General features: G+C 48.4%; 1 protein-coding gene across 2 annotated transcripts in view; it reads left to right on the forward strand.

Annotated features, from left to right (window-relative positions):
• The window catches only part of ABCB10 (ATP binding cassette subfamily B member 10), a 945,933-nt gene that overhangs the window by 115,959 nt on the left and 810,718 nt on the right, over window positions 1–19,256 (forward strand). For both annotated transcript variants that reach the window (XM_085611934.1, XM_085611935.1), the window contains exon 2: window positions 5,187–5,387. In XM_085611934.1, the coding sequence (XP_085468060.1) occupies window positions 5,187–5,387 (201 nt within the window). The remainder of the gene's footprint in view (window positions 1–5,186; window positions 5,388–19,256) is intronic.

Consider the following 19,256-nt stretch of genomic DNA (forward strand, 5'->3'; position numbering starts at 1 on the left):
GGACTGACTCGATTTGACTCTAGTTAATGACTTGAACAGAATGCAGTAAATACGGAGGGTTGTGGGAGGACGAGGGGAGCTCTTTCCTCCCTTAGGGTACTTTTTGTAGATTTTGGGGTTGGTAGGGCGACAGGCACACTGCAAGTTGGGGGGGCTTTGTAAGCTGCAGCAGGGGTGCAGGGTGGGGGGGATAGTTGGGATTTTGGGTTTGTTGTTGGGGGGTTTGTTTCTGCAAGGCGTATTGATTATTTTCAGGACTGTTCCATGGTGGCTCTTCGGGTGTGGGGTGGGCCTCCTTATGTTTGGGGATGGGGGGTAGGGGTTTAAGTGTTATTAGCTGGAATGTTAATGGTTTGGGGGATCGCATTAAGTGCGGGATTGTTTTGCAATTCCTGAAACGGTCATTGCCGGATGTCGCCCTACTGCAGGAGACGCACCTTATAGGTAACACGTGCTATGCTCTTAATAGGAAGGGTTATAAATTCATAGCACATTCGGGATTTTTCTCTGGGTCCAGGGGTGTGGGCATCCTAGTCAGAGCCTCGCTACCATTTGAGGTGGATTCCACCATTGTTGACGATAGGGGGAGGTTTGTGGCGGTGGCGGAGCGGTGGGAAGGAAGAACTTTGGTTTTAGTTTCGGTTTATGTCCCGCCGGCCCTGCAGGCCTCCACGTTTACAGATCTGGGTAGGGCCTTGCTGGATCTCCCGGGGGGTATGCTTGTGGTGGGGGGTGACTTCAATGCTGTCGGCTCTGGGCTGCTGGATAGATACCCGCCCAGAGACACAGGGGGGGCTCAGAAGTGGCTTCCAGACTTTCTTGACACTCTTGGCCTGATAGACTGCTGGAGGCTCCGGCACCCCACACAGAGCCAATACACCTTCCACTCCGGAGCGCATGGTAGCCTCTCTAGGATTGATTACCTGCTCACTCTGGCTGCGCATGCCTCAATGGTGTCCGAGGCCAGGCACATGGCGCGTGGTATATCGGACCATTCGCCAGTGTGGGTCAGGCTGGATGTTGGCCGTGAGGGAGGGGGAAGAGTGGCTCCTATTAACCCTTGGTACTTCCGAGACCCCAAGATGCGCAGCGCACTGGTGAAGACAGTTGATAACTTTTTCAAGGATAATCAGGGATCCGTGGACTCGGCAGTGTCGCTGTGGGAAGCATTTAAGACCGTGCTGCGAGGGGAGGCCCTCTCCCTTGTAGTGGCGGCCAAGCGGCGGAGAGATGGCGAGGTTATGCAGGTTGAGGAGGAGATCGTGGCTTTGGAGGGAGCGCTAGAGGAGGAGGTTACAGAGGCCTCACTGCATGAGCTGAGCTTGAAGCAAGCCAAGTATAAGGACCTGGTGACGAATGCTGCTAAGACCCTCAGTAGGGAACAGCAGGGCCGCTTGTATGATGTTGGTGACAAGGCCGGGAAACTCCTAGCTTGGCTGGACAAAAAAGAACGGGTTAATAGAGTAGTACCGGAGTTGACGGGAGAGGGGGGAGAGGTGATTGTGGAACCTGAGAGGATTGTACAGTGCTTCACGGACTATTTCCGTATGGTTTATGCCTCAGTGTCGGATAGGCCGCCCGAGGACTCGCGTGACCTTTTGCGTGATATCGCTTTGCCCTGTCTTTCCGACGTAGATCGGGACGATTTGGATGGAGACATAACGGTCGATGAGGTGGCGGGAGCTATCCGCGCGCTGAACTCGGGCCCGAATGGCTTGCCAATTGACCTGTATAAGCTGTTTCCGGATAGGGTTGCCCCTCACCTGCGCGCCATGTTCGTGGAGGCGCGGGGGAGTGGGACCCTCCCGTTGGATCAGCGACTGGCGACAATTGTTGTTATACACAAAGATGGTAAACCCCGAGATAAGTGTGCCTCATATAGGCCTATCTCACTTCTTAACGCCAAGCCGAAGATTCTGGCTAAAGTCCTTGCGGCCCGATTGATCAGGGTACTTGGAGACCTGATCCACCCGGATCAATCCGGTTTTATTCCGCATCGTAACACCGCGTTAAACCTTCGGCGCCTTCATGGCGTAATCGCCAGGGCGGGCACGCTGCGTGAACCAGCCGTTGTGGCCTCTCACAATGGCCTTTGATACGGTGGAATGGGCATATTTGTGGGCTGTGCTGGCCAAGTTCGGCTTTGGCCATGGCTTTGTGAGCTGGGTGAGGTTGCTGTATGAGGGACCCCTTGCGAGTGTGGTGGTAAATGGCCGGGCGTCGACTCCGTTTCAGCTTGGGAGGGGCACTCGGCAAGGTTGCCCCCTGTCGCCATTGTTGTTCGCCCTCGCCCTTGAGCCACTGGTGGCGTGGATACGCTGGAACCCGGATATACGGGGACTTAGATGGTCGCCCGAACACGAGGACCGCATTTCGCTATATGCTGATGACATCCTGTTGTATCTTGCCTCGCCCAAGAAATCACTGATAGTGGTCTGTGACGTTCTTACATCTTTCGGTAGGAATTCGGGTCTCGTCATCAACTGGAGTAAATCGTATTTATATGTTCTGAGTGGCGAGGTTCCACCGATCCCGCGAACTTGTTTGATCCAGATCGCTCAGCAGGGCTTCGTGTATCTGGGGATCTTTATCTCCACGGACTCCGCTTTGCGGTATGAGAGGAACCTGCTCCCCCCCCTGGCGCGCCTGCGGCAGGATGTAGAGGGCTGGCGGAGGCTGCCGCTCTCCCTCGTTGGGCGCGCTGCCTTGTTCAAAATGATGTCTCTTCCCCGGTTCCTCTACGCATTGCAGAATACTCTAGATTGGGTACCGGCCAAATACTTTCGGGAGATCAAAAGCCTCCAACGAACGTTGTTGTGGGACGGGCGGCCGCGAATAGCAATTACTAAGTTGACGCTTCCATGGTATGATGGGGGTATTGCGCTTCCAGACATTCGACGCTACTATTGGGCCACCCAGCTGAGCGCGATTAATCATGGTCTCTATGGCCCTGCCCTCAGCCCTGGTTATGCCATGGATAGGTGGTTGCTGCGTGGTGGTAACTATCACAGGGCGTTGTACTCGCGGTCCCTGGACTCGTCCCTCACGGGGCCCACTGGGGTGGCGGTGCGTGTGTGGAAGATGGCAACTGACTCGCTGGGCTGGAAGGATAGGCTCACCCTCGCTACCCCGCTGTTTGAATCTGAAAGATTGGGTAGGCTTTGGCATACAAAAGGTTTTGATAAATGGGACCTGATCGGCATCTCCAGGGTCGGAGATGTGCTGATTAAGGGGAGGGTGAAGTCCTTTGAAGAGTTGCAGAAGGAGTATGAGCTGGGGACTTCCGAGTTTTTCCGCTATGTTCAGGTGCGTCATGCCCTCCGGTCAGTCCTCGTGGAGGGTGAGAAGGTGCCTGAGTCTTCTCCTTTGGAGGACCGGATCCTTGATGGCCATATGCCTGAGAGCACGATCTCGCTCATCTACAAGAAATTGATAAACGTCCGGGCGGATACGCTTCTGGGGCTGCGGGACCAGTGGACTAGGGATGGACTCGAGTTGGATGACGAGGATTGGCAGTCTGCTGTGTCCTCTCCCAAGGAGGTTGCGATCCCGTCGCGTCTGAGGCTGGTGCAGCTCAAAATACTGCATCGAGTGTATGTGATGGGGCCAAGGCTGGTTCATATGGGATTCTCTGAGGAAGGCCTATGTAGGAGGGGATGTGGTATGGTGGGTACTTTCCTGCATATCATCTGGGAATGTGGTGTCATCGCGGAATTCTGGAGGAGAGTCCATGCAGTGATGGGGGAGGTGACAGGCATTGCTATGCAGCCGGAAGCGCGGTGCTGTCTCCTGAATGTCTGGGGGCCCACTGATCACGATGCGGCACAGACCCAATGGGTGACTCTGGGTAACATGGTCGCTAAGAGAGATATCGCGCGATTGTGGGGCTCCGCGGGGCCCCCCACATTGACCGCGTGGAAAGAAAATATGGATTGGAGTATGCTCAGGGAGAAGACAGTATATTGCGCTAGAGGCCGCCCTCGGAAGTGGCACGCCATCTGGGGGCGGTGGAATCAATACAGGGGGGGAATATGTCTTGCCCCTGATTTGGATCCCCCCGAGGAACAGCTTTCTTCTTGACATTCTTTCCAGCTCCGTATATATGATTAATTGACTTCTTGGGCCTCTGCTGTCCCCCTTCTTCCTCTTATCACAGTACTGTGACTGTTAGATGATTGGGGTCCGGCCTCCCCTGGGGGGCTTTCACCATGGGCATTCAGTGTTTTTGCCTTGCTGGGGTTTGTTGTGTGTTTGCTTAAAAATGGAATCTTTTCACTGCTCCTTTAATGCAATGTGGACGCTTCTTTGTCCTTCTCTATCGAAGCTGCCGAACCTCCGGGTTGTCGGCTGAATAGCTGTGTCCAGACTCTTGAAGAAATAAAGGTTTTTAAAAAAAATAAAAAAAATAAAAAAAAGAGATGACCGAGAAAGAGAAGATGCAAGAGTAAGAAAGAGAGCGAAGGAGACGAGGCAGCGAAGCCTTCAGAAGGACCTTAGACTGGTCGGTGGACCGGTCACCGGTAAAAGGCAAGGGCCTGGGCTGAGGCACCTGTTACTATTTGGGTATTATTAGCAAAAGAAACTGCCTTAAATTTAACCTGAGAGCCCTCAACTTATTGAGTAAAATATGTTCAGAACAGAGCAGCAAGCTTGTGTTGGACCTGCGGGAGATTATTAAAGGTATACTATTTAAATATTAAAAGTAGTTGATCTCACGCATTGACAAGATTCACTTAAAATGTATTTGAAGTGCCTGATCTAGAAATACTTTTTTCTGAATGTGGTTAATTATCTGTGATACTGAAGTCAGTGGTGCGTTTTGTTTTTTCCTATGGCAGCAGTTATTTTTCATTGAACACCTTCCATTCATTGATCATAGAATTGCGCCCATTCACTTAGTCTACAATTTTTAGAAACGCTAGTGTGGGATTTTTATTTTTGCTGTACGGTAGAAACTTAAGCAGTGCAAATAATTGTGTTAATGTTTAGATTATGTTCTTAGGAAGAATAGTTTCTGTGCTTCAAGTGTTTGGTAAAATATTTATTTCTTGCACATTAGATAACTACTATTTTTGAATTAGCAGGAAACTTGTCTAGATCACATCAATGAAAGATCATACTCTGATTGTCTTCATGCCAAAATGATCCCCGTAGCCTAAATCCGCTTTTTCTATGTTTTTCAACAGCTGCTATTGGCTTCCTCACAGTATCCAGTGTCATCACCATGTCCGCCCCCTTTTTGCTAGGAAAAGTGATTGACGTAATTTATCTCAACCCTGCTGAAGATGTGACTGCCAACTTGACCAACCTCTGTACATTGCTCAGTGGAGTGTTCTTGTGTGGTGCTGCAGCCAATGGTTTTCGTGTCTACCTCATGCAAACCTCAGGTGACAGAGTGCTACTACTGTCTTATTTACTGTATCAAAAATATAACATCTTAGGAAATCTTTCTACAATTACTTTTGGATTACTGTTATCTATGTGTTATTTATGAAAGGTTTATGTCATGATAGAACATTGAGAATCAGTTTGAAAACATTTTTTACCAGCAACACAAAAGGTGTGAGGAAGGATGGGCTTAGTTTCCTTCTGTAAAGTGGTTGTATATATTGTGGTTTCGAGGATTTTGAACAAAGGATCATAAATGATAGAAAGCCCTGATAAAGTTGAGCATGGTCTAAACGAAACACGTTGTCTGTAATATATGCAGAAGTTTACATTGCAAAATTTCACGATGTGCTTTTCTTGAATAGAAGGTATTTCAAAAACATTAACACTGTTAAATGTCTTCATTTCATATTCTTGAGCTCCTAAATCACGCTGTACACATTTATGATAGTTTCCATCACACTGTACACTAGTTTACAAATGCTCCACATCACCACCTAGCAAATAAGCAATTAACTTAACAGTTACATTGGATGACAAGTTGAATGGATGTTTGAATGCATCTTTAATGAAACGAGCACTAGTAAAACCAATAGAACTGGCGTTTACTGTCCAGCCCACAAGGCTATTGTCTTTCCCATTGCCTTGACAGCAGAAACGTTTAGCACCAATGTGTTGGAACGCTAAAGAATAATAAAGTAGATCAAAAACATTTCAGAAATCCTTACTTGCGGATACACAGGTGTCCATCTTGGATGTTTTTTTGTTGTTACGTAAGCATGGGCAGCCATTCAGTTATACCTTTTAATAAAGTATAACAAAGACGGTTTAAAGATGGGTGCACATGCTTACGCATTCATGGGCACCAATAGGTGACCATCTTCGAGTCAGGCTTTAAGTTGAATGGCAAAGCCCAATTTAAGATGGCCACTTCTTGCAGTGCCTGCCTGGGATGTGGTGGGTTTCGAGTGACAGCTGGGGCCTAGAGCAGTGTCTGGATTGCATCTTGGCCCTTGCAAAAGTAAAAAAAAAAAAAATTTTTATTAAAACATTGAGCACACATTCTCCTACCTGCGTTGTCACTGTAGGAGACTGTTCCTAAAGACCATTCACCAGGAGCCCAAATTTAGGCCATTGGTGGTACCACATGGGCGATGGGTTTCTAACATGATTATTTTTGCAAGGTATAAATGCTCAGAGATGGAAAATATGTAAGAGCAAGTCATCACTTTTTTTTAAATATCAATATTTTTATTTAATTTTTGAAGAATAAAACAAACTTCAAACAAAGCATGAATACACGATGCACCATTGATGACAAAGCACAATAACATATATGGCAGTTGTACAAATAAAATGTCCATTTTAGTTGGATCCACGGAGGGGTCTGAGCCACCTGGTCGTATAAAAATAAGGGGTCATGGCTACACTGTTCATAGGTACAAATAATGGGAACAATCATTACATCATTCAAGGCTCTTTACCCACGTCTCCAAACTGCAATCCCCCCTCCTCCGCCTCCCCCACCACTTCCAGGCCATAGTACTTGATTCATGGTGTCCATATCTTCCGGAATTTCCAAGGACAGCCCCTGGCCTTGTATGTCACCTGTTCCGCAATCATGTATAAATAAAGACATTCCCTCCACTCTTTCAGTGTTGGTACTTGAGGGGCCCCCCAATAATTCGCTATGTCCCATTTTGCCACCACTAGCCCCAGATTAGCCAGTACAAGTTTGCGTCATGTGATATCCACGTCTGACAGAATTCCCAAAAGGAGAAACCGAGGTTCCAAATCTAGCTGGAGTTCTAGTATGGCATTTAGCTCTCGCACAATCTTCCCCCAATAATTCTGGATCTCAATACATTCCCAAAGGGTGTGTATGAATGTGCCATTTTCTGTACAGCATCTAAGACAAATTGGGCTTTCATCTCTCCCTATTGTATGCAATTTTGCTCTAGCAAAATAGACTCTGTGTAGAATTTTGAATTAAATAAGACGCAACTGTAATTTAATTGCCACTTTGCGCGGATGCATTAGAGCAGCCTCCCAATCTATGTCCTCCATCACACCAGTGGTACTTTCCAAGCTCGCTCGGAGTGGACCCAATTTATCAGGCATATTATTAAGTAGGGTTTCATAGGTGAACGAAATAGCTTTATTTGGGATCTCCTCCTGGAGGAGTCGGCCTTCTAGTGGGGCATACTCTGGTAGGGTTGCCTCATCCAACCCCTCTGCGGCCCATGCATGTTTCAGACGGAGATATGCGTATGCCTGTGTGCCATGGAGATAGTATCTAGCTTGGAGTGTGTAGAAGGGAGCCAGCACACCATGTTCCAGGACATCTCCTAATTTAGATATACCAATTAAGTCCCACTGTCCAAAGCCTCTGTTTCCCTATCTCAGGTAGCTGTGTCCCCTCTCACAAAGGGGTCTCCCTAGTGCATTTATTATCCCACCCCATCTGTCTCTCCTCACTTTTTCACGCCTCAAGAGTCCTTTTGGTTGCCTGGAGCAATCGACTATATCCCTTGTCTCCATAAATATAATGAAAATATGTATGATTTTTAAATTGTAACCTTTCCAATCTATATGCCGGGTGGTCTTCCGGCGCATTTATTGATAGCAACTAAGTGGGAAGCCCTACAGTATGCCCTAATATCCGGGAGGGCCAAGCCTCCATTGTATGGATTTCTCTGTAGTGTTTGGAGCGCAATACGTGGATGAGCCCTATCCCATATGAGCAAACGCAATTCATTGTCAATGTCTTTGAATATTGTGTCCAAAATCTTAATATAAAAGTGTTCTGAAACACATAGAGCAGTTGAAGGAGAGTAACCATTTTATACATGGCGGCTCTTCGCATTAGGGTTAGGGGGAGTCTCCTCCACCTCTTAACGTCTGCCTGAAAACTAAGGAACACCCGCTTAATATTACGCGCTAGGCTAGCTGCCACATCCGTAGTAATGTAAAGACCAAGATAAGTAAAGCCCTCTGTCGACCAACGCAAACAACTCTGGTAACTCTGGGGCTCTACCAGCCCCCCACTGGGTATAAGGTATACTTGGTCCAGTTGATTCTATATCCTGCATGATGCCCATAGTCCTCAATGGTCTGTAAGATTCGGGGATGTGTCTCCGCCGGGTTCGTAACGTACAACAGAATATCATCTGCATATAAAGATATGCGTTCTTCATCCAACAGCTGGGAGTCATCCATAAAACCACCCAACCCTCGGAGGTCTCTAATCATACAGGCCAAGGGTTCCAGAATAAGAGCGAACAATAAGGGGGAGAGGGGACATCCCTGTCTAGTCCCCCTTTGGATCGGCCAAGTCTCGGAAAGAGTTCCATTCACCCTAACCCTCGCTTCAGATTTTTTGTGGAGTAGCTCTAGCCAGTCTCTAAACCCCGGGCCAAATACAAATTTCTCCAGAACATGTCTCATAAAGGGCCAATGGACAATGTCGTACGCTTTTTCAGCGTCTAATGAGAGGAGCAGATGGGCCTCTTCCCTATTGCGAACATCCATCCAGTTGGCTACCCTTCGTCGGTTATAACGTGTGGACCGTTTCAGCTTAAAGCCAGATTGGTCCCCGTGGATTAAAGCGGTAATGACTGTTACTAGGCGTGTCGCAAGAATAGTAGACAGAATTTTTGTTTCAATATTTGACAATGAGATAGGGCGGTATGACTCACAAACATCCGGGGCTTTCCCTACTTTTGGAACGACCACCACCGTTGCCATCCTAAGGTCTGCTGGGCGCGTCCCCTCACTTTTAGCTGCCACAAACATTTTAAGTAAATATGGAGCCAGTAAAGCACTGTAAGCTTTAAAGAATTCCCCTGGGAGGCCATTAGGGCCTCGGGTTTTCCCTGCTTTCAGTTTACCAATATCCCCCGTTACTTTCGCCAGTGATATCTTCCTCGAGCCTGTCTCTCTCATCTTGGGTGAGGCAGGGAAGCCTCACCCCGGCAAGGTATTGGGCTATTTGTGCCTCACTTGTTTGTGTTTGGTTTGCATACAATGCTGAGTAGTATCGGGCGAAAGCCCCCACTATATCTTGTGACGTGGTGTAGGTCCGTCCCTGTTCCTTAATGGATGACACCCATCTCGACTCTTGTTCCTTCTTGCCCAACCATGCCAACAATTTACTAGTCTGATCCCCTATCTTATATAACCTATGCTGTACTGCGAGTCGGTGTGCCCGTGCTTCTTTAGTGACCAACGCCTGATATTCCCGTTTAGTAATATCAATTTGGCAGAGAGTATGTACATTATTTATTTATTTATTTTTTTAAACTTCTTTTTATTGAAATTTAACAACTTTGTCATGGTTACATATTTCCGTTTCAAAAGATATATATTGTTACACAGGGTATAAAAGGCTTGCACACAGTTTCTAAGCTTGTCCCAGAGAATTCCCTGGTAAGGTCCTGGTGGCTATATCATACAGTGGTCTTCAGGTGTGGGGACATCCGGGGGCTCACACAGTCCTCCCCGATATACATTCCATCTAGTCCATATTTCAATCCATTTTTTGGGGCATCCCCGAGCAACATAGACCGTTTTCTCCCTCAACATGCACCAGTCCATGTCCTCTTTCCACTTCTTTAGTTTGGGCGGCGAGGAGGCCCCCCATGCCTGTGCTATGTTTCGTTTTGCAATCATCTGCCCCAAAGTGACCCATAGCCTCCCCCGTATATGGAGGTCCGTAGGCTCCCAGATATTCAATAAGCATCTCCTGGCCTCCGGTCTAAGTGGAACTTCCCAGATCTCACTCATGCAATTTAGTACTTTCCCCCAGTAAGTTTGAATGAGCGGGCATTCCCATAGAATGTGCAGAAAGCTACCGTCCATCCCACATCGTCTCCTACAATGCCCGTCCACACTTCTGCCTATCACCATCAATTGTGTCTCCGAGAGGTAAGCCCTGTGTAGGATTTTTAGCTGAATTAGGCGGAGCTTAGCGGAGATGGCCACCTCCCTTGGTGATGATACTGCCACCTGCCAGTCCTCGTCATCCATTTCGAGGCCGTCTCTCACCCACTTCTCCCGCAGCGCAGTGAGGGGATCTGGGGTGTTATTAACGAGCTTCTTGTATGTGAGCGAGATAGTTTTATCAGGTATGTGTCCGTCGAGCAGGCGATCCTCTAGTGGAACGGACTCAGGTAAGGTCGTACCGGAGGGGATATTAGCCTGCAGTGAATGTTTAATTTGTGCGTACCTGAGTTGCTCCGAGTCAGCCAAGTCGTATGTCTGTTGCAGTGTAGGGAAGGGAATTACTCCCGTCCGTTCCCAAAGATCCCCGATGCGCGAGATACCTATGAGATCCCATTTGTCAAAGCCTTTCGTGCGCCCCAATGTGCCCAGTTGTTCCGCATCCCATAGAGGAGTGGCCATGGTGAGCTTGCCATCCCACCCCAACGTTTTAGTGACGAGGTGCCACAGCTGCACAGCGTGCTTCGTGGGTCCTGTAAGCGCGAACCTGGTAGGTTTGGAATAGAGCGCCCTCGTGAAGTCACTCCCAGGCAATAGCCACCTGTCCATGCCGTATGCTGGGTCATCTCCACTCCCGTACTGGCATTGGTTGATAGCGGCCAGTTGCACCGCCCAGTAATATTTTTTGATGTCGGGGAGGGCGATACCCCCGTCATACCAACCGAGCGTGAGCTTTCCTAGCGCTATCCGTGGTCTGCCATCCCATAGCAGATCCCTCTGCAGGGACTCTACTTCCTGAAAAAAGGCCCGCGGTACAATGTCTGGGTAGTTCTGGAGGGCATATAGGAATCGGGGTAGTGCCCTCATCTTAAACAGTGCAGCCCTCCCCAGCAGGGACAGGGGCAGCCCCTTCCAGACCTCAACATCCCTTCTAAGCCGCCGCAGGGGGGGGGGGAGTAAGTTCTCCTCGTATCTGCGTTTGGGATTGGTGGTGATATAGACGCCCAGGTATCGAAAACCCTCCGCCGCAACCTGTATCTCGCAGTCTCTAGGGAGGACGGGCGCCGTCCCGTGAAGTACGTAGATTGTCGACTTGCCCCAGTTGATCCGGAAACCAGAGTTGCGCCCGAAACTGGTAAAAATGTCCAGGACCACTCTCAGCGAGCGCGCAGGGGAGGAAAGGTAAAGAAGGATGTCATTTGCATAGAGCGAGATTTTATCCTCCCATCCCTCGGTCCAGCGAAGCCCGCGGACGGAGAGATCTCTCCGGATCCACGCCGCGAGCGGTTCAAGGGAGATGGCAAACAGCAACGGGGAAAGGGGGCAACCCTGCCTGGTTCCCCTTCCCAGGGCAAACACCTCCGACCGTTTGTTATAGATCGCTACTTGGGCCAACGGGTCCATATATAGGAGGCGGACCCAGAGAGTATGTACATTAGATGGAGAAGTATCCCCCCTTTCAAGATCCACAAGTCTACATTCCAACACCAAAATCTCCTGAAGTTCCTGCCACTTTTTATGGGCAATAATGTTTTGGGCTCTGTTGTGTATCACTGTCTTAAAAGCCTCCCATAGGGTAACAGCTGATTGCACCGAACTATCATTTTCTTTAAAATAGAGCTCGGTATCCCCCCTAAGTTCTTTGGACACCGTATCATCTTTCAGTGCCCAAGCATTCAGTCTCCACGTTGCACCATGACCTCTCCGTCTCTCCCCCACCCGTAAGTAGAGGGCCGAATGGTCCGAGATACCCCTAGCTAAGTATTCCAACTCCTCCACCCGATCGACCTCCCCAGCTGGGGCAAAGAGATAGTCCAACCTTGAAAACACCCTGTGAGCCCCAGAAAAATATGAGTAGGTTTGTGTAGATGGGTGATGGTGTCTCCAGAGATCAGTGAGGCCCAGGATGTCCTGAAACCTTGCCAATGCAGTCGCTCCATGCTGTCCTTGTCTCGTCACCGTACGATCTAGGGTGGGATCAATCACGTCATTAAAGTCACCCCCAATAATATGTGTAGCGGGACCAGATTGTAGAAGAAGGTCTGTCAATTTATCCAGCATACGTTGCTGGAGGCGTGGGGGTGCATAAGCACTACAAATAAACCAGGGCGTTTGATTCTAGGTGCCTTGGACTGCTACGTATGTACCATCTGGGTCCACCCGTTGTTGGATGACCCGGAAGGGGGGGGATTTTTTAATAAGGATAGCCACTCCCCTCGAGTGAATCCTGCGTGTGCCAAAGTGGTGTATTGCCCCCTACCCAAGAAGGAGCAGTGCGGACCCATCAAGTATGTTTCCTGTAACAATACAATATCCGGTTTAAGCCTTTTAAGATATTTAGAGACTTAGCCTCTTTTGATTTTGTTCCCTAACCCATTTACGTTTCACGTCATCACAGTGTATCCACCCATGGCCATTCTAGAGGAAAGACTAAAATTCTCAGTGTCCCCTCAGATCCCCATCCCTCATGTGTAGACAATGCCATTGTGTCTCCGTGTCAGCATTCATGCATAATAACTGAACAAAAAACCTCCAAACAAAATTACCCTTCCCTCAAGAAACAAAAAACCCAGCAATGAATAACCTCCATTGTAGCCCCCTTCCCACGCTCTGCAGGCACCCCCACCACACCCAAGTTCGTCAACGTGACAACACTGGTGTAGTTAAACCACCCAGAGGTCTGTAGCCCTCCCCCTTTCCCTATTTACTTAACATAAAATACAAATAACAATTCACTGTATACTTCTCTCTCTTGTAGCACAAACTCCGAACGTCTATCAAGCCACGGGAGTCGTACAGTGTCTCGAGGAGGACGTCTGGCCCCAAATCATCCTTCCTCCTCGCTATTATTTAAAGGCTGCTGAAGCGGAGAGTTCTCGTCCGGAGGGGCCGAGCCTGAACCCTACAAATGTTGAATTTGCTGTAATAGCGGATGCGCACCGTCCACCATCATGGACTCGGGCACCTCCGACTGGTCAGAGTCCCCATTGCCACTTGATCTCTGCAAGGTTTTCGACATACATTCCAGTGCCGTATCATCGTCTGAGCCCGACAAGGTAGGTTTCTGTTCCCTAGGCCTCAGGGATCTCGCCGTTGTAGCCCTGGCGGAAGTTCGGAGCCTAAGGACGCGCCTCTGTTGCTTCTCCATAGGCTGTTCCCAGCTGGGACCCGGCAACTTGTCAGCAGGAAAGAGGGCAGCAGAAGGCGACCCACGTTGCAGACGGTGCCATTCTTCAATCCAAGACCAAGCATCCTTCGGGGTCTGGAAAAAATATGTAGAAGTTTGAAAAATTACTTTGTTTGGCAGGGAACATTAACATATATTGGATCCCCAGAGCACGAAGTTTTACTTTCACAGAGTCAAAGGTGCGCCACTGTTTTTAAACGTCCCGTGAGTAATCGGGGAACACCACCACTTTTGAATTCCCATACTTGATCTCGCCTTTCTTTTGCAACTCTCTTAGTATTATGTCTCTGTCTTGGAATTTCAGGAATCGAGCTATTAGCGGCCGAGGGGGAGCCCCCGAAGGAGGTCGGACCCCAGGCATCCTATGTGCTCTTTCTATAACGAAACCTGATGAAAATTGCACCTCCGGAAGGGCATCTTTGAGAAAGGTCAGAAGGAAACGTCCCGGATCAGAGCATTCCACATTCTCCGGAAAACCTATAAAACGCAGGTTATTCCGACGGGCTCTGTTTTCAGCATCATCAACCCTCCAGGCCACGTCTTTCACCGTCGCCATAAGTCCTGCTACTTCTTTACTTGTGGTCTTCGAGGTGTCTTCCCGCTCCGAGACCCATTGCTCCATCTCAGTCACTGTTTCAGAGACTTTACGTAGATCCTGGCGTAGAAAGGAGACCTCCGTTCGCACCTCCACCAACTTGCCTTCTAGGCTTTCTCGTGACACATGGATCTCCTGCAGTATTGCATCTGTGTCCGGTCGAGAGAGAACACCTCTCAAGAGGACCTTCGCAAATTGATCCAGTTTCCCTTGTTTAGTAGTTTTAGGTTCTTTATCTCTTGCCATCTTGGCTGACCTATTGGTAGGCCAACACCGCTGTGTGCCCCACTTGAACTAGGCACCCACCCCTGTCTCAGAGGAGGATAAAGTCACACGTTTACCTCCAGTCTCTTGTGCAGCCCGTGGGATCAGGCCAAGAGCCACACCGCTCCCCCTGCAGTGCGTGTCGTCAGACCAGTGGCAGAGAGAATACCCCCAACAGCTGCGCTGCCGCACAACTGGCCCACCTCCAAGCTGCTCCCCCGGTCCAGGAGCTCTCAAGAGCCCAAATTCAAGTGCTTATTCATGCCGGCTCCCAGTAGGGTAGGTCCATGGATGAGTCTGTCACTGCAGCATGAGACACAGGGAGCCGAGCGCCCACAATGACCGCGCCGCCGCTCCAATGGAAGAAGTCCACAATGCCACTGTCTCACCACAGCGGAGAAGTCTGGTAATGTGCTGTGAGTGTCCCCCCCCCACCCCCACCCCCACCAACCACCAGAGCAACATGTGCCCCTCAAACGTGTGCCAACACCTTCGCGTCCTTCTGAGGTGAAGTAAGAGGCTCAAGGATCTGGGCGCTGCACCCTGCAGTTGTCCTCCACTCCTCTCCCAGCACGCGTAGGGTCTTGGACTGCCCCTGTCAATCGTGTCCCACTGCGATAAATAAACATAGCAGCATCATATGCCAAGCTCTTACACCTCAGCCAGGGCAACTCTAGTCCCAGGAAGAAGTCTCTGCACCACCACGCAATGCTGCATGAAAGCAGGAGACACAGGGAGCATTCTGTCTCACTCCAGAGACTCCCTCCACTCCGCAGCCGGCGTTTGCAGGTCCCATCAGCGAGCACCGCCGCACCAGCCGTCGGAGCCGTATAGGGAGCCACGAGCCTCCACGTAAATCTCTCCAGCAGAGGGCCCGGCTGGGTTGCGGCACGGAGCACCCCCACCGCAACCGGCACTCACTTGGGCCCACCACCAGCCCACAACAGCAAGGCTCCGCAGGGCTCTCTTCTCTACACAAGCGGCACCCGCCGGTCTCAAAAGCGGGTGTTGCGGCCGCCAACCTCCGTCGCACCTCAATGGGGGGGCCTCCCAGTCCCCCAGTGGCTTCCGTTCTCTCTGTCTCGGCGCTGCCTCGTCGATTTCCCCCAGAGCAGCCACTAACCTCCGACTGGACTTCGCACAGAAGGGGGCCGATTCGATCGCGGTGGCGTCCCTCCTCACCGCAATGGGCACAAATCCAGTCTCGCCAGCGGCACGGTAGACAGAGGCTCCACGGCTCCGGCCTTCAGCCGCGATCAGTCCATCCCGGTCGCCATCTTGGGAGACCGCACGCCGGTCACTGCGCCAAAGAAGCCTTGGCCAGAAAAACACCTCCTAACTCTCCACCAGGTTCACCGCAGCTTCCACTCACCCTCGGACCACCGGCACAGGTAAGAGGGAGCAAGGAGAAACAGGATATTTACAGGATTAAGTGTGGGGCCAGTGGAGCTCGCAAAAAACGCAGCTACCTGGCCATGTTGCTGGTCACGCCCGCCTCGCAAGTCATCACTCTTTGCCTTTTGTCTGATATTATTTGATTGGCAACCGTAGCCGTAAAATAATGTTTTTCATATTTTTGGTAAATAGCATACAAATTCATCCTAATATGTGAGCAAAATAAATCTAATCCCTCCAGATCAGTTACATTCAATATTATTTAAAAATAATTATGATTATTAATTATGATAATAACAATAAAACCTAAATGTATTACTAATATATTGATAAAGATTATATGCAAAATGTTCACTTTCAATTTCATATAATAATAGTTGTTACATCATACATAGGCAGTGTATGCCATGAGTGAACATAAACACAATTTTATCATTGACATTCTTCCATTCTTCACCATCATCATCATCTTCTTCCGAATAGGTGTTATCCTTCTCTGCTTCTGTTTGATTTTCACAGGCGGGAAGTCTGCACATGTGAGTGCACTCGAGGTAATTTAGACCGCAGACATGTTGGCAATTTGCAGTTCCTAATGTAGTTGCAAGCTAGTAGATCTAACCCAGCCTGTAGTGCTGACTGCCCCTCCATCCAGTCCACTACCAGTTGCTCTGCTCCCTCGTGTTTTTCCAACTTCCACCCTCTCCCAATTGGACTTGGTGCCTGTTGATGTCTCTTGCTTATAGTGGCATGATAATACGGACGTTTGGCATGTTTCTTTAGACAGTCCCTGCAAGGTGGAAGTTGATGACTGTCTCTCTTACCCTTATTTGCGCAGAATAGGTGATCTCAAGTCATTCACATGATGAACCGAAAATTTTGATGCACACGACAAGCATGAGAATCGCTCCAATTTGTCAATTAGTTCTTCAGGGGGATCCCATTCGACCCTGAGCTGAGAAAATGTTGCCTTTGTATGTCTGTTGGCTGACAGGATTTTTAATATACTTACGTTTGCTTTTCCCACAGATGCGCTTACTGTGTTGCATCTGGTAATCGTGTAGAGACCTATCATAGCTCGACTAACATTTTCACCAAGAGTTGAAGCTATTTTTCCAATGTTAAGGACTCGCATGTGTATTTTAATACCACATTTCAGAAACAATTTGCCATGATTCAGTCATGGAATCCCAAACACATAATAAACACATTTGTGTTATCTGAGCTTATTACTGCCTCAACCCTCATTGGCAGTGTGTGCAGCAACAAACGACCATCTGCTTCTTCATGTGTACTGATTAGGCACTTTGTGACTTCCTTCAGATGTGATTTTGTAGTATTTATCTTCACAGTTCGTGAACCGGTTTTATTCTCAGGTTTTACAAAATACTCTGGTTTCCTTCATTTGTTAACAAGAAATGCAATGAGTTGTTTTATTCCTTACCTGACTTTTTTCCTCCACTATCTGGCAATCTGGGAAGGTGAGATGCTGTGTGTGCCCAAGTTTTTTCCCTATGATTGTCCCTTCGCTGTTCTTAACCCCTTCCCCGCTCATGACGGAACCACTCCGTCATGAGCTTCGGTTGCGCTGTGCTCATGACGGAGTGGTTCCGTCATGCTGTGGCCGTTGGCAGCCGCTCCGCCCACGCGGCGCTAATTCCCCGCCTGTGCGGGCGATTAGCGCAGTGGGCGGAGACGTGACGGAACCACTCCGTCATGAGCACAGCTCAACCGTGGCTCGTGACGGAGTGGTTCCGTCACGAGCACAGCGCCACCGCGCTGCCCCCAAACCCCCCCCCCAGCGCCGCGGCGGAATTCCTGCCGCGGCGAAGGGGTTAATAGACATCTTATTGTATGTATCAAACACCATATTGATTCTTTGACTCCTATTTTCTTCCCCCAAAGCCATGGACTAAACCAGCATAGCCACCTCACCAAAGTTTGATTCCTCTCCTTTTACTCTCTCAATAAAAACCATACCATCAATCAGCATGGCTGAATTTCCAGGTATTTCCCTTAGAAGGGGTAACGTTTTTCTGCAAGTATGTTGTTAAAACAGCTTTGTTTGTCTTTCTCAACAGACCTTCTTGAGTTGTTAAAGCCATGGTAAAGGTCCTAAGGGATGGGAAAGTATATCTGCCATTTGAAAGTTCTGATTCTGTGCTGTCACAAGGATTTTACCAAATAGTGCTTTATCTGCTTTCTTGATCATGGTCCTGCCATTGCTATTCATTGCCTTCTTCTTGGACATGTTAGTGAACGTTTTTAGTTTGTTCATTTTCATTGGGTCATGAAACTTCTTAATAGCTGGATTATTCTTAAGTCGCTCAATCTTGAAATCTGTATTGCACTGTTCACCTATTTCATGCCCCTATATTATGTCGAATACTATTTTTTACGATGCCTTTTTTCCACATAGAGACTAATGAGATCACGTGGCCCAACAAATGGGTTTATCCAGCTTTGAACCAGACTAACAGCTCTCGTAACAGTATCTTCGTTTTTTCAATCTGTGACTTATGTAGGTCTCCGTAAGATCTGATCTGTTGTTATAAACCATTGCCCTTATCTGACCCAAAAAAGGCGCTTATGTGTTCAGCCATCATATAATATCTTTTCACAGTACCCGCCTTGAGGTTGATCTTGTCGTACCACCTAGAGTCTGTGTGTCTTTGACTGTTATCTCTATCGCTTGATTGACTGGAATTTGTCCCAATGGATTAACACCCGACAGTTGAACTGAAAAGTATCCGTTGATTAAGTTTTGGTGCATCTTTGGATGTTTCACTGCAAGTAATGTAATTTCGGCATAGTATATAGAGAGATATCTAGTTCATCCTGTCATACGCAAAACATCTTCGGATCATGTGGCGGTAAGATGTAAATGCCAATTTTCTTCTCTAGCAGCACACAGCAGAGCCAGCAAGACATTTTCTACAGCATCCAAAATACAGAGAGATCTCCATTGTCATGACAAAGATGTTCCAGGAATACATGCCAAAGTTGTTTTACTTCGGCAAAGGCAACATTCTGCAAGAAGTTGTCCAATCTCTGTTGGAATAGGTCTTTTGCAAAGTTATTAGCATCCTCAATGAAGGAGTAGAGTACAGAATGTCCTCTTCGTAATTCTTCTCCACCCAGGGTATAAATTCAAACCAAGCAAGTCTCAACATAGCTTCTTACACGCACTTGTGTACTCAAACTGCACAATTGTACCTAGAACCTTCTATAACTGATGATATTGATTCTTCTGCTATCATGTCTACTTCAGTGCAAAGGCCAGTGTCTTGAAAGCGTTTTGGAATCCAATTCTCTTTGTAATATGATTCTTGGTTCATTCGTCTATTCCCTACATTCCACTGCTTGTCATGAGGGTTTCAAGCCTTTCAGTGAGAGTCGTCATACATAATACCTCTTTTTTAGGAATAATCACAGTTCTAATGTTGTGAAATTCTTCCTCATATGTTTCATCACTCATTTCTTTGTAGT

The sequence above is a fragment of the Triturus cristatus genome, chromosome 6 (genome assembly GCF_964204655.1).
Source record: "Triturus cristatus chromosome 6, aTriCri1.1, whole genome shotgun sequence".
Classification (NCBI taxonomy): Eukaryota; Metazoa; Chordata; class Amphibia; order Caudata; family Salamandridae; genus Triturus; species Triturus cristatus.